General features: G+C 43.4%; 1 protein-coding gene across 10 annotated transcripts in view; it reads right to left on the reverse strand.

The window, feature by feature from the left end:
• The window catches only part of chd9 (chromodomain helicase DNA binding protein 9), a 131,309-nt gene that overhangs the window by 28,416 nt on the left and 88,012 nt on the right, over window positions 1-14,881 (reverse strand). For 9 of the 10 annotated variants that reach the window (XM_036980987.1, XM_036980986.1, XM_036980982.1 and 6 more), the window contains 12 exons: window positions 14,564-14,632; window positions 13,831-13,886; window positions 13,275-13,392; window positions 12,897-12,983; window positions 9,247-9,384; window positions 9,024-9,145; window positions 6,055-6,298; window positions 4,704-4,880; window positions 4,230-4,373; window positions 3,028-3,126; window positions 2,741-2,897; window positions 243-453 (listed from right to left, as the gene is read on the reverse strand). In XM_036980987.1, coding sequence (XP_036836882.1) covers window positions 243-453; window positions 2,741-2,897; window positions 3,028-3,126; window positions 4,230-4,373; window positions 4,704-4,880; window positions 6,055-6,298; window positions 9,024-9,145; window positions 9,247-9,384; window positions 12,897-12,983; window positions 13,275-13,392; window positions 13,831-13,886; window positions 14,564-14,632 — 1,622 coding nt within the window. The remainder of the gene's footprint in view (window positions 1-242; window positions 454-2,740; window positions 2,898-3,027; window positions 3,127-4,229; window positions 4,374-4,703; window positions 4,881-6,054; window positions 6,299-9,023; window positions 9,146-9,246; window positions 9,385-12,896; window positions 12,984-13,274; window positions 13,393-13,830; window positions 13,887-14,563; window positions 14,633-14,881) is intronic. The other variant, XM_021607705.2, reaches the window with a different exon arrangement.

Here is a 14,881-nt window from a genome sequence, read left to right on the forward strand (position 1 = left end):
ATTACCCTTTCAAGCATGATTCCTGTCTTTTTCCGCATCAGCCTAGCTGAAACTGCAGAGGGCATTTAAAATTCTACATGCACTGACACAAAGTAATAAACATTATATATCTCATCTCAAACTACCTCATCTCACAATATGAAATATCTGAGGAAAGAGAACCTTGATTTCCAGGCTTCTATTGGAGTGGAGTACTTGGGAGCATAGTAATACAAGGCGAGAAGAGAGGCAGGCAGCAGTACCTTCTCTGGATGAGGTAGTCCTCCAGGATATCCAGACAGCGGACCATCTGGGAGAAGATGAGGACCTTGTGTCCCCCGGCCTTCATCTTGGGCAGCAGCTTGTCTATGAGGACCAGTTTACCAGCCGACTGCACCATGGCCTGCAGGTGGAAATCAAAGGCAACAGGGCTGTACACCTCTCGGAAGTCCTCCAAGATCTTCTCCTCAGCACCTGGGAGAAATGGAAAGACAAATAAAGTCAGTGATGGTATCAGTGTTGCTGCTACAATTGTACAAGCAGGGCGGGCCCCCGTCTAACGCTGTTGCCACTAGAGTTTGGCTTCTATTGGGAAAAGACTGGATGAAACTTAATCTGGTACCATGCTACCATTTTGACCTAATCTGTATGCAGTTCATATACAGTACCTACTTTAAGACAGACAGGAATAGCAACTCTGTCATGGAATCGATTTTGTACAATATGGTACTGGAAAAAATAGGGTGGACCTGAGTGAGGTGGCGGTACAAGGAACTCTCTCTCTGGTCACTGGCTAGAAGGATAATGACCAAGCAACTGAATGACCAAAGAGACAACTCACACACACAGCTCACTGCCTTGAACTCACAAACCAGCATTGATGAAGAAAGGTACCATAACTACACTAATCTGTATGCAGGTCAAAGACAGTATGAGAATTAGGACTTCTATAATGCTTAACAAGTCTAACAACCCATATTTTGATTTGACATACTAAAAACTACTGGGTGGTTCGAGTCCTGAATGCTGATTGGCTGACAGCCGTGGTATATCAGACCGTATAACACGGGTATGACAAAACATTTATTTTTACTGCTCTAATTACTTGGTAATGTCACGACTCCCGCCGAAGTTGGCTCCCCTGCCTGTTTGGGCGGTGCTCGGCGGTCGTCGTCACCGGGCCTACTAGAAGTTGGCTCCCCTGCCTGTTCGGGCGGTGCTCGGCGGTCGTCGTCACCGGCCTACTAGCCGCTACCGATCCCTTTTCCCTTTTCTGTTAGTTTAGTCTTATGAGTTGCACCTGTTCCTATTTGTGTTTTCTTGATTTGCTTACCTATTTAAGCTTGTGAAGCCCACCCTTGTTTGTGCGGGATTATATTTTGTTCACGTGTATTGTATCGGAGGTGTTATTGTGCATTTAAAGTGCATTTCTCCGCGAACCCTCTGCGCCTGATTCCCAACTTCCCCTCCTAGTCATCCGTGACAGGTAACCAGTTTATAATAGCAATAAGGCATCTCGGGTTTGTGGTATATGTCCAATATACCATGGCTAAGGTCGTGCCTAAGAACAGCCCTTAGCCGTGGTATATTGTCCATATACCACAAACCCCTGGAGGTGCCTTATTGCTATTATAAACTGGTTACCAACGTTTTTATTTTATTTATTTAACCTTTATTTAACTAGGTAAGTCAATTAAGAACAAATTCTTACTTAAAATGACGGCCTACACTGGTCAAACCCGGACGACGCTGGGCCAATTGTGTGCTGCCCTATGGAATTCCCAATCACAGCCGGTTGTGATACAGCCTAGATACGAACCAGGGTGTCTGTAGTGATGCCTCTAGCATTGAGATGCAGTGTCCCAATCAGGAGCCCATATACCAAGTTTATCAACTCTAAAGCTGATCCTTTAGTTGTCCTAGCCCTCATTAAAACTGACACACACACACACACACACAGTCACGTACAAACAGAAGCAGCTGTCAAACCACAGGCCAAAGGTTCACTAGGCTGGCCTTGTATGAGAGCACTGTGTCAAACCAGATTAACCAGAGCAAAAGTACACCAGTGACATAAATATATTACAGCTAGGAGGGCAGGGAAGAGGGAGAGGAAGAGGAATGGACCAACACGGCAGCTTTTGGATGTGGGATGAATGGAGGGAGATGTGAAGTTAGTCCATTATCTGTTCCAGAGCCTCAATCTCCTGGCCTGCTTTCTCTGTTCTAGGAGTTCTGACACAGCTAGGAGAAAGATGGAGGGAGAAGGGTGGGTGAGAGAAACAGACAGCGCCATAGGGAAAGATAGTGAGGAATGAGGAAGTCTCTGACTCAGAGGTTTTCATTCTGCCCCGGGGCTGCTATAGAGCTCTTTACTAAAGGTATGGGCGGGAATTACCCAAATCAGCCTACCCCACACGGCATACAATGTCCTTCCATATATCAAGAGGCTACATACAGCGTTCCACAACCTGGATTATATCACTGTTAGTACCTTTGATGAGGTAATGCTGGTTACAGCAGCTTCTCAGCTCCATCATGGTGTTGACCAGGTTGAGTTTACAGTCAGGCTTGGGGCAATTCCAGTCAATTAAGGAAGTAAACTGAAATTCCAATTCCAATTCTCTTCAATGCTTTTCAATGGGGAATTGGAATTTGGTTTACCTTCTGAATTGACTGGAATTTCAATGGAATTGACCCCAACCCTGGTTACAGTTAGGGTTAGGTAGGGGTTAGGGTCAGGTAGTGGTGTGTTCAGTACCTTTGATGAGGTAGGGGTGGTTACAACACTTCCTCAGCTCCATCATGGTGTTGACCAGGTTGGGGACGTTGGCCTGGCCGACGCCTTTAGACAGGAAGGAGAAGTTCTTCTCTAGGATGGCTCTGTAGTACTTCTTCTGTATGTTGGTCAGCTCCACCTGACCACATTATATAGAAACATTCAATTATATAGGACAATACACAGAAACCACATCAGTCAGCAAAACTAAGACAAAAAAACACAAAAACTCAATCTCAAGCACACATTGCAAACAAGCACATACCCACCTCAATGATGGTTTCCTCCTTAGGAGCCAGCTTCTTCTCCACGTCCTCCTTGAGACGACGCAGCATCATGGGCTTCAGGATGGCCTGCAACTTCTGGACCTGAGAGAGACAGAGATATGCATGTTCAGATATGGACGCATGCATACGCACACATACACACAGACACAGTTTACAGTAATATGTGAAGCTTTTTGACCTGAGACACATAGAGACAGAGACAGAGAGATGGAAGATACAGGTTAACATGTGGACAGTCTGGAACGGGAACGCGCGCACACACGCACATGATGATTTTAACAAGAGGTGCTGAAAGATTAGCAGGATTAAGAGGGGTTGACCATGGGGCGGTCAGTGGTATGATTGTCAAACCAGTACAATACACTGAGTGTACAAAACATTAGGTACACCTTAGAAATCCTTCTTTAACATGTCTCCTCTCCTTCATCCAGACCTGCTTTCTATGACATAGACTGACCAGGTGAATCCAGGTGAAACCTATGATCCCTTATTAAATCCACTTCAATCAGTGTAGATGAAAGGGAGGAGACAGGTTAAAGAAGGATTTTTAAGACTTGAGACAATTGAGACATTGTGTGTGCCATTCAGAGGGTGAATGGGCAAGACAAAATATTTAAGTGCCTTTGAACAGGGTATGGTTGTAGGTACCAGGAACACCGGTTTGAGTGTGTCAATAACTGCAACGCTGCTGGGTTTTTCACACTTAATAGACTGATGAAGTCCATGAGGTTGATAATAGGGGTTCTAAATAACTGTAATTACATCAGCATAATGCTAAAAGGCCTTTAACATAACATAACTTTCCAAAACAGCTCTGTCTGTCTGTCTGTCTGTCTGAGCTCTATTCTCCTTCAGAGTTCCATCTGTACCAACAGGATCATTATCTCCACACACTGACACACTGTTCAAACACCAGGTGGGGTGAGTGGGGAAAACACACTCATGTCCCTTGATACCATATGAAAACAAATTAGCTTCTGTATTAATAATCATATTCATTATGATCAGTGATGGTAAAGGACACACTCACACACAGGCAAACAGGCAGAGACTAAACTATAACACACTGTATTTCTCACATACACACTTTGTTGATAGGAACCCAACAACATAATACTCACACACTCACAGCGACACACTTGATACGAACCCAACAACCACATGATAGAATCACACAGCCTCACCTGCTCCTCAGTCTTGAGGTCTCCAAACTCCAGCATGAAGGTATTCTCTGAGGGGAAGCTTTGAGGCTCCAGGAAGTGCAGCAGACTGAACAGCTCCTCTACTGTGTTCTGGAGGGGGGTCCCTGTCAGGAGAGCTTTGTGTTCCTGGAGAGAGAGGAGAGGGAAGAGAGAGATGTGAGTTAGAAACAATACAAGACACACAGCATAGGAACTCCAACCTACAAGCTGTGCCTCCACTGAACACAACTACAGAGAGAGGGGAGACCTCAATCACAAACTATCTTAAGATCCAACCAGATTGGTGTAGAGTGATGGTTACCATTAGGGCACGTTTCACTGCTTCTCTCCACACACCAACAAGGTACTGATTGGAGACACACTAGGCCTAGGATCTCAAATATTCAAGCTGTAATGGCTGCATTTCTGCCCTTTGCTCAGTTCTGCCCTACATTATGCTCAGTGACTTGGACATACCAGATTCATGAGCTTGAAGCCCTCTAGCAGCTTGCAGTTCTTGTTCTTGAGGCGGTGGGCCTCGTCTATGATGACGCAGCGCCACTCGATGGCGTTGAGCTCTGGACAGCCGCCCAGGATCATCTCAAAGGTGGTGATGAGGGCGTGGAACTTGTAGGCTCCCCGCACCACACGACCCTGGAGGGAAACCAGGAAGAAACACACAGGGAGTCAATACAACTCTTCCATTCATTCAGCTTTTCTCATTCTCAATGGTTGAGTGTATAATGCCTTGTAAAGAAATATCAGTGATATCAATCATTGGAGAAAGATGGTCCTACCATTCTCATATCTAGTGAGACATCCTGCGGAGTGTGTGATTCCCTGTGTGTTAAGGTGATTTCCTGTGTGTTAAGGGGTGAGCCGTGCTGTAAGAATAAGCTCTTTGGCGCCACAGTGACATCAGAGTCTTCCAGTGAGACAGCCTGGTGGCAGCTCCTCTTTCCTCTCCTCCCTCATCCGTTCTTCCCCTCCTCCCTTGTTATATTTGCATGCTAAGATCTCCTAACCGCTGTCTGTCATTCCACATTACTCTGCCAACAACTGCAGAAAAAACATTTTCCCAGGGCTACCGCCTGACATGTGCCACCCTTCAAACCCTTCTCATATGCCTTTAAATTGAGTCCTGCTTTCAAGTTTCAAGTTTTAACGTCACATGCTCAAGTACAGTGACATGTCTTTTCTTCCAAGCTCTGACTCCAACAAGGCTTTAATCAATAACAATGTAATAGTAAAAATAACAAGGTAGAACAAAGACACACGAGATATGAAATAAGAAGAACACGATAAAGTCAGTAAGCATACTATATACAGGGTCGGTTCCAGTAGCATATTTACAATGTGAAGGGACACTGGATCATTAGGGGTAGATATGTATAGGGGTAAGGTGACTAGGCATGCTGGAACATGACAGTCATGCTACTCAATCTCAGTATCTCTCTCTCATTATGTGGCCTGCAAGCTCTCCTTGGACAAATCTCATTGTCCGACTGAGTATCTCTGATATCATGTCACTATTCCCTGATATAAATACTGTCATTACTTGAATGGAACAGAGAGACACCTGAGATTCACTTCATCTTCCACAGCTAATGATGTGCATCACATTATCTCCTGTTCTTAGTCCCCATTATGAGATGCTGGCTGCCAGCGGGTTTCAAAGCCCTTTTGCTGTTGTTTTTGACAACCACCACCTCCCCTCATCAGAGAACAACTTTTTGAAACGTCAAGGACCCATCTGTTGTTGACATTGTTGTTAATCTGTGGGACCCTAACTGTACATCTTGTGTTGTTTATTTATGTTGTTGTTTACCTGTGTGTCTCTGGAGTACATCTCGTACTGCTGCAGCATCTGCCTGCTGACCATGGAGCCGTGGTAGACAATAACGTTGAGGTGGGTCCACGTTCTGAACTCCCTCTCCCAGTTGGCGATGGTGGAGAGGGGGGCGATGATGAGGAAGGGGCCCCTGATGCCCACACGCCAGATCTCCTCCAGAAACGTGATGGACTGGATGGTCTTCCCCAGACCCATCTCATCTGCCAGGATACAGTTCCGTCTGTCAGGGAGGAAGAGAGGGAGAGAGAGGGGTGGGGGGCAGGGAGGGAGTAAGAAAGGAGTGAGAGGAAGCGAGAGGGGGGTTGGAGGAAGAAAGAGAGAGAGAGACATTACAGTCACAAAAAATGTATAGAGTAGTTGTGGTCCTGTCTGATATTGATATTAAGTGATGAGACTGGGCTGAACAGAATCCTTCCTCTAGTATTCAGGCAGAACATTAATCTGGTTGTCCAGAGGGTGGGGGTGTTACAGTGAATCTTGACATTAATTGCAAAGAACAGATACTCCCACTTGCTTCCTATAATTTTTTCCTTAATCTTAAATGCTTGGTGCAGTCAAAAACAGGATTTTCCTGTGTTTTATAAATATTTCCACAATATGATGGAATAATACTCTGAAATTGTGAAAATTATGATAATGCCCTTTTAGTGTAAGAGCTGATTGAAAATACCAGCTGAAATTTCAGCCTGTTTTGGTGGGATGTTGTTTTGGCCTGCCTGGTGACATCACAGTAAATTAGTTGATAGATCAATAAAGAGAGTTCTGAACCTTTCTGCCAATAACAGTTAGTTTTCAGTTTTCCCCTCCCCACTCAGACCCATCCCAGACAGTCCTAGTGAAATTCTTGCTTGAGAAATTGCTCTTTGCTAAGAAGCTATTTTTGTTTCTTTCTGACCGTTTTAATTGACAACAATCACAATCAAGGTACTTGATTGTTACCGAGAAATAATTTGATAGAGATTTTAAAAAAAAATAAGTGCTGCATTGGACCTTTAAGAACTTCACAGCACTCTGAAACACAGTCCCAGTGGCAACACTACAGCCTGGCTACAAACAGATGATTTGGGATGTGTTCCACACTCACTCGCTTTCTCCCTTGATCTCTCTCCATCTTTCTCTCTCCCTTGATCTGTCTCTCCATATCTCTGTCTCCCTTGATCTGTCTCTCCATATCTCTGTCTCCCTTGATCTGTCTCTCCATATCTCTGTCTCCCTTTGTCACTATCCATCTTTCTCTCTCCCTTGATCTCTCTCCATATCTCTGTCTCCCTCTGTCGCTCTCCATCTTTCTCTCTCTGTCTTCCTCCTCTTCCCTTTCCCCACCAGCAGCAAGGGAAGGGAAGAGGAGGAAGACAGAGAAAGAAAGATGGAGAGCGACACCCTCTCCCCACCAGCAGCAAGGGAAGGGAAGAGGAGGAAGACAGAGAGAGAAAGATGGAGAGCGACACCCTCCCCCCACCAGCAGCAAGAGGCACACAGGCTAATAATGTTAACTCAGCCAAATCACAGCATGCTCTAAACACAACACAGGAAAACCATTTAGAATGTAACATCCACACTACCTCTGTGCAGTGACAAAGTCTCTAAACCAAACAAGCTAAACTGAAAGACAAGTGAATGAAAATGTCCTCATGAAAAACATTTTTAAGATTAAGACACAAATCAAAACAGACAACCAAGAAAACCTTCAGTCAATGAAAGCATCCTCTTTTCAAAGATACTGTAAAATGCAAGACAGACAACCTTTCGATCTTTTCATATAGCCTATGTGGCGTAGTGCAGTGTTTTCCTGTACTGTTTTGCATGTTTATGCTGTTGTGTTCTTTCCTTTAAAGAAATATTATTAACCACTAGGGTTGGGCAGTATTTTCATACCTTCATACCGTTCCTGTACCATACCAGGGTATATGGTATTACTGGCAGTGCACAAAATGGGCGCAATTTATTTCCAAACGTAAAATATATATATATACATACATACATACATACATACATACATACATACACACACACATGGTGCCACGTTGATGGTGCCACGCTGAAAGTCACTGAGCTCTTCAGTACGGGCTATTCTACTGCCAATGTATACTCAATTTTATAAACCTGTCACCAACGGGTGTGGTTGAAATAGCCGAATCCACTCATTTGAAGGGGTGTCCACATAATTTTGGTCATGTAGTGAGTGTGTGTGTGTGTGTGTGTGTATATATATATATATATATATATATATATATATATAATTATTTATTTTTTTATTATTACGCACAAAGAAAGTTCAAGCAGAAGGGATCTTGACCCAGGAGGGGATTGATTGTCTCTGCTGTAACCAATGAGCGTGATCTTGCAAGCTAGCCACATTGCGAGCAAGTTAGCAAACCAAATGCAAAGCTGGCGCCCTGAGCAGGAGATCATTTATTTGGCACATCTTAGATAGTTAACTGATAGTTATAAGCAGTGGTGTAGCACGCACCCCTCTGAGCTTTAGGGCGCCCCAAACCCCACCCAAAAAAAAATCTAAACTAAAATCATACTGTTGGTATTTCAAAATACCCCGGTGTATGGTATATACGACATACCGTCCAAACCTATTAACCACATTCTTCACAGGTTTTGCATACTAAACCAAGCTAGAAGTCAGCAGGCTCTGAGCAAGTGTCTCCCTGTCTCGGTACAGACATGCTGTCAGCTCACTGCTTCACTGGCTTCTCTTCTGCACTACTTAGCAATCTGACAGTCCAGCCCTTGTCTCTCTGGCTGGATGCAGTATGCTACAACCACAGAGCTGAAACCTAGGATCTGAAGTCTGGAACAACCTTGTGTTTCTGACTGTCAGAATCTGTTCAGGGCAGTAGAACACTGCGCGTTGCTGTTTGTTTGCACAAGCATACAGATGTGTGTGTGTGTGTGTGTGTGTGTGTGTGTAGCCTTAGGGGGGCCCTACTGACCTGTTGTACCAGTTGAAGAGGAGCCAGTTGACTCCCTCCAGCTGGTAGTCCCTGAGGACGTTACTGTTCCTGTACTCCCTCGACTGATCCCTCTTCTTCCACAGGCTGGCTGGGGGACGCTCCTGTGGGGTAGAGAATGTTAGTGGATGAGAAGATGAGAAGAGAGATGAGAAAAGAAGAGAGAGGAAGAGAAGAGAAAGGAGGTTGAATAAAGGGGGCTTACCATCCTGCGGGAGTCTGGCCTTGCTGCCTGCAGCAGCTCAAACTCCTCTATTTTACTCTGGTCCACATCCCCCTTCAGTTCCCATGTACTGTCTTCATAGGGCAGAGAGCACCACTTCACCAGGTAGTACACCACCTGCTGGGGGAAGAGGGACGGAGAGAGGGGGAGGAGGGAGGGGGAAAGAGAGAGAGATGTTGTGAGTTAACACAAAAAAACATAGAAACTTCACCATTTAGTAGCTACTAGTGTTGTCACTAGCGTCCTGTTCGCCCAGCCCCCCGTTTTCTAAACCTCCTGCGCATGAGCTACGCAAAAACCTGCCACTGAAATTCACACTTTTACTCAATACGACACATAATGAATTTAACTTCACACTGTTCAGTTTTTAATAGAATACTGCATAGAATGGCTGATTTCCTCATATTTGCAAAGGCCTAGCTGTGATTTGGCTGGAGGAATGGGGGGAAGGAACACACATGCATAATGATCTGCATGTCATTGTGTCAGTAAGGAGAAAACACTGCATGAAACCTTCTTTACTCTTCAGTTAAAATAGACACACAAACTCTCCATCCCTTCCTCACATTCAATCTCCCTCCCTCTCGTAAAAACACACACAAACACACACTGCTCTCAACTTTTGAAACGCTGGACACCAAACAGAATTTAAGGAGCACCAGAAAGAAATGGATTTCTGAACCGTTCAGTCTAGGGACAAGTAGGGCCGTGGTGGTCATGAAATTTCGTCAGCAGGTGATTGTCAAGCAAATAACTGCCGGTCTCACGGTAATTGACCGTTAATTAATATAATCACATGTAGCATCTCCTGGCTTCCACACATAGCCTACAAGCCACTGATGCTGACCTTTGGAAAATATACATTTGAAAAAGTCTAATAAATCCATGTAATACAGCCTACACCTTCACAATAAATCCATTATTTATTTTAGACAGGTCTAAAGAAACATGATATTTAGAAAATGTAGTCTATTTCAGAAGAACAGAATAGCATACTCTGAGTTGTCCTTATGTTAGGTGCTGTGGCTGTGGGCTACATTAGTTCATTTAGCAGACAAGATTTGCTTAGAATTCTGTATGAAGAATACAATTGAACATAGCTGAATAAAATAGGAAGGATATTTTCTCTATTCTGTGTTGAGCGGTTACAAAGAAAAAAGGTACTCCTATATGCTTAATTTAGAGTTATTAATGTAACTTTAGTTGTGATACAAATGTTGGGCTATATGTTATGATTTTAATACATTGTAAGGCTGCATGATGCGATTTGAAAAAAGTCACATGAAAGGCATGATCTCTGCTTTGTTTTTTTGCGCAGGCTGAACACACTTCATCAGTCTCTCACTCAAGTAGTTAATAATGCCTCAAATTTCCCGGCTGCATCCCCTTTGTGTGGCCGTAATGCCCCCTAAAAAAATCCATGCCTTTTGCATGGATTAATTATAAATCCCTTCTCCCGGCTGTGTGCTGAAGCACCTCTCACTCACATGGCTCTCCGTCATATGATCGGGTCTTTCTCACAGGCTTCAAGTGAAGACAGACACATCAAGTGAAGACAGACACATCAAGTGAAGACAGACACGCAACTGCGTGCATCCTTATCCAATACCAAGGCGCATATTGAAGATATTGGAAGAACTGTCCACATTTACTTTCGTCAGCCAACAAGATGAGTAGGCATAGCGAACAGCAAAAGCATTAGCATATGTCAATCTACTATTCCCCATAGTACAAATTTCGACCTACTCTATTCTGTGTGAGAAATAAATATTCCAAACATAGTCTTGGACAGTTGTGGGATGCGATAGATCCCAAATTAATATAACCACTAGCATCAAAAAATCTGTTTTAAGCAATAAGCCTGACGCAACAGATGAGAATGTTTAGCTTAAAATGTTGATAAACTATCAGGCTATTTCTTCACATTATAAGCGCAGCAATACGCACACTAGGCTATAAGTGTGAATGTTCCATTAGCAGGGAAACACAAAAGTAATCCAAATGCAATTATGCATGTATTGCTTTTATTATAAAGGTGCATTTTTATGGTGAAAATGATCTTCCCCAAACTTGATCTCACGCGCTGCGTATGTATGTCATTTAGAAGTGGATGAATGTGCTTCATTTTAAGAAGTTATTTGGCCACTTTAATTATGATACAAATGTTATCAAAACATATAGGTCTATGGGCTAGGCTATATGAGGTGTGCGAATATGATTTGAAAAAGTCGCAAAAAAAACAATGCGCTGTTTGCCTGAAGCTGGGAATCATTCACAAGTGATAGGCTAGTATTGTCTCCCAGCAGACTATTCTTGATTTAATCTTGTCTTTACATATACTAAATAATATATGTTTGAAATTTGTCTTGATTTAGAATGGACCATTATCATGCACCTGTATCAAAACAGGGGCAGCTATGCACTTAAATAGAGAATGGAGGACGCTTTTCCCGTGGTTCATTTTCATGCCAGCCAGATAGGCTATACTCCTGTTGTAAAGAGAAGCAATGTGCTTAATATTAGGAACGTTGAGAAATAAATATAGTAGGCCTAGCCTATAGAAAGCTGATGGGATCTTCCTCTTTTTAATACAGGCCATCACTCTGTTCTCACGCAATTGCATAGCTTATTGAAATGTTGTGCAACATGAGCTCCCCTCATGAAGTGTTTGATTAGATTTTCAACTACATTTGTATTGATGTCAGAGTGATTCGAGGGAAAATAGAGTGCGGAGTACCAGGCAGTTAGCAAGTTTGGTAGGCAATTAATGACCATCAGCAGTATCAGAGCTTGGAGAAGCATAATTACCGTGATTAAACGGTCATGTGGAATTTGACTGTCGTCATGTCTCGCGACTGCAGCAGGTGTGGCGGTAATATGGTCAACGTAACATCCCTAGGGACAAGCCATTTTCTTTGCTGTAAAGTTGTAGGCATGCCTGTCGTGAAGCACTGCTCTATTTTCCCTCTCTGACACTCAGAGGCTGCATGACAGTGAACTTGCAAAGTCAGATCAAACTGGCCTGTGCTCTTGGTTATAACAGGTGATGGAATTATATAATGTACAAACTTTTCTGCTCGCTCTGCGTGCTGCTCCAATGTAACAAACGTAACAACAGAGGACTCATCAGGATCGACATCACGAGCTGATATGGAGGAATAGATGAGCATGAAGAGGGGCCGGAGAGAAGCAGGACAGTGGGGGCTGGTAGGGGGTGAGGCTGGCTGATTACAGCTGCCACGTGATATGTTGATGAAAGTGAAGTGGACAGCAGGTTCTATAGATCAAACGGTACTATGGTATTGTAAAATGTTGGTATCATAAGTATCATGAGGTTTTGGTACCGTGGTTTTACTGTGGCGTTACCGTGGTACCGGTACACCAAGCAACACTAGTAGCTACACAGCTAAAGTAGCTGAGACAACAACCATAATACACATGTATGGAATGACCCCATGCTTTACAATAGTATCTTCTACAAATGAGAAGATGAGACACACTCAAGGACATACACACACACACAATGTACAGACATACACACTCTGTCTCTCTCTCTTTCCAACAAAAGGCAGGCTAATCATCTCTCCATTGGAGGTCATTTGTTGTGAATGAAAGAGCCCCCCCACTCGTACCTCTCCTGTGTCCTTGTCTTCACAATAGGACACCTCCAGTACTCTGTCTACCTCCACATAGTCAGGGTTAAAGGGATCCTCCTCCATCTAAAACACACAGGAAGACATAGTCAGGGTTAAAGGGATCCTCCTCCATCTAAAACACACAGGAAGACATAGTCAGGGTTAAAGGGATCCTCCTCCATCTAAAACACACAGGAAGACAGTAAACCACCATCTGGAGTCTGGGGGGAAAAACACACTGTATGACTGTATGGGTGGGTGGGATGAACATAAAGCACACTACAGAGATGCATGCAAACATGCCTGCGCAAAACAGGCAAACACACACACACTGACGCGCACACACACACACACACTGGTGTGAAAAGGTCTTACATCTGCAAAGAAGTGGGCTCTCTGTGCCTGTTTAATCTTGAAACGTTTGATCTTCTGCTGAATCCTCTTGTCTTTCTCCAGCTGCTGCTCTACGGCCCACTCACAGTGGAGGTAGGAGCTGAGAGAGACCGAGGGACAACACACAGAGTCAGGAACACACGAGAACACACACGTATAGTACAAACTTCAAATAAAACTTGAATGTCTTTTATGACGTCGTACATCTTTCAAATGGATATATGTTAACTTTATGTTTAAATGTGCCATTTGTGTGCCATTTTGTACATTTTACATTTGTATAGGATTTACAATCTACTACACACCAAATTAGTCTTCATTTCAGACTGGCCTGGATTTTGTTCTACTGAAACTACAATGAGGTCACATGTGAGTTCAGTCAAAAGCATCTCAAAGTGGTAGTGCAAGAACTAGTAATGACAAGCTGTGTCTTACATCGCTCTGTTTAACATACTGTATTTGGCTTTTTCGGTTGAATACAAAACATTTAAAAATGTGAATGCAATTATCTTAGCTGGAATGAAAAAGAATGCCTTACTAGTTTTTGTATTTTACAAAGAACTCCTCCACTTCTACGATAACTCCTGGAGCGACCTAGAAGAGGAACCAATATTATAGAACAGGATACAGACTAAAAGCTCTTCATACACTGAGTGTACAAAACATTAAGAACACCTGCTCTTTCCATGACATAGACTGACCAGGTGAATCCAGGTGAAAGATATGATCCCTTATTGATGCCACTTGTTAAATCCACTCCAATCAGTGTAGATGAAGGGGAGGAGACAGGTTAATTAAGTAAGGATTTTTAAGCCTTGAGACATGGATTGTCTACGTGTGCCATTCAGAGAGTGAATGGGCAGACAAAATATTGAATTTCCTTTGAACGGGGTGTGGTAATACGTGCCAGGCGCACCGGTTTGTGTCAAGAACTGCAACGCTGCTGGGTTTTTCATGCTCAACAGCCAACTGTGGGAAGCATTGGAGTCAACATGGGCCAGCATTCCTGTGGAATGCTTTTGACACCTTGTAGAGTCCATGCTCCAATGAATTGAGGCTGTTCTGAGGGCAAAAGGGGGATGCAATATTAGGAAGGTGTTCTTAATGTTTTGTACACTCGGTGTATGGTAGGAAAAGACAGAGGGTTGAATTCAATCAAACCCACATTGCAGATGGTAAGCAGATGTACGACTAACTAAACTAAAATACTATAGTACTACAAAGAGTGGTATGAGTGAGTGTGGCATTAAAGATAATGATTGTAATCCTACCTCGTTCTTGACTATTCGAGATGACATGATCTTGTCAACAACCGCAGCATCCTCCTCACTGGGGTTTTCCTGCAGCATTGACAAGATGGAAACAAACCACTTTAACAGCTCCATGTACAACCTTCATTCTCCACACACCAGTTGCATGTATGTTCAATGTATATCAGAATGAAGTATGGCCTTGAGATGCATTGTACTGCTATAACACACATATTAGACTAGATAGGGCTATGCTAGAGCAATGAAGAATGTAATCTTGAGATGTTTTGAAACTGTAGAACCTATCAGTCTTACAGTGTTTCCCAACTCCAGTCCTCC

This window comes from Oncorhynchus mykiss, chromosome 6 (genome assembly GCF_013265735.2).
Source record: "Oncorhynchus mykiss isolate Arlee chromosome 6, USDA_OmykA_1.1, whole genome shotgun sequence".
Taxonomy (NCBI): Eukaryota; Metazoa; Chordata; class Actinopteri; order Salmoniformes; family Salmonidae; genus Oncorhynchus; species Oncorhynchus mykiss.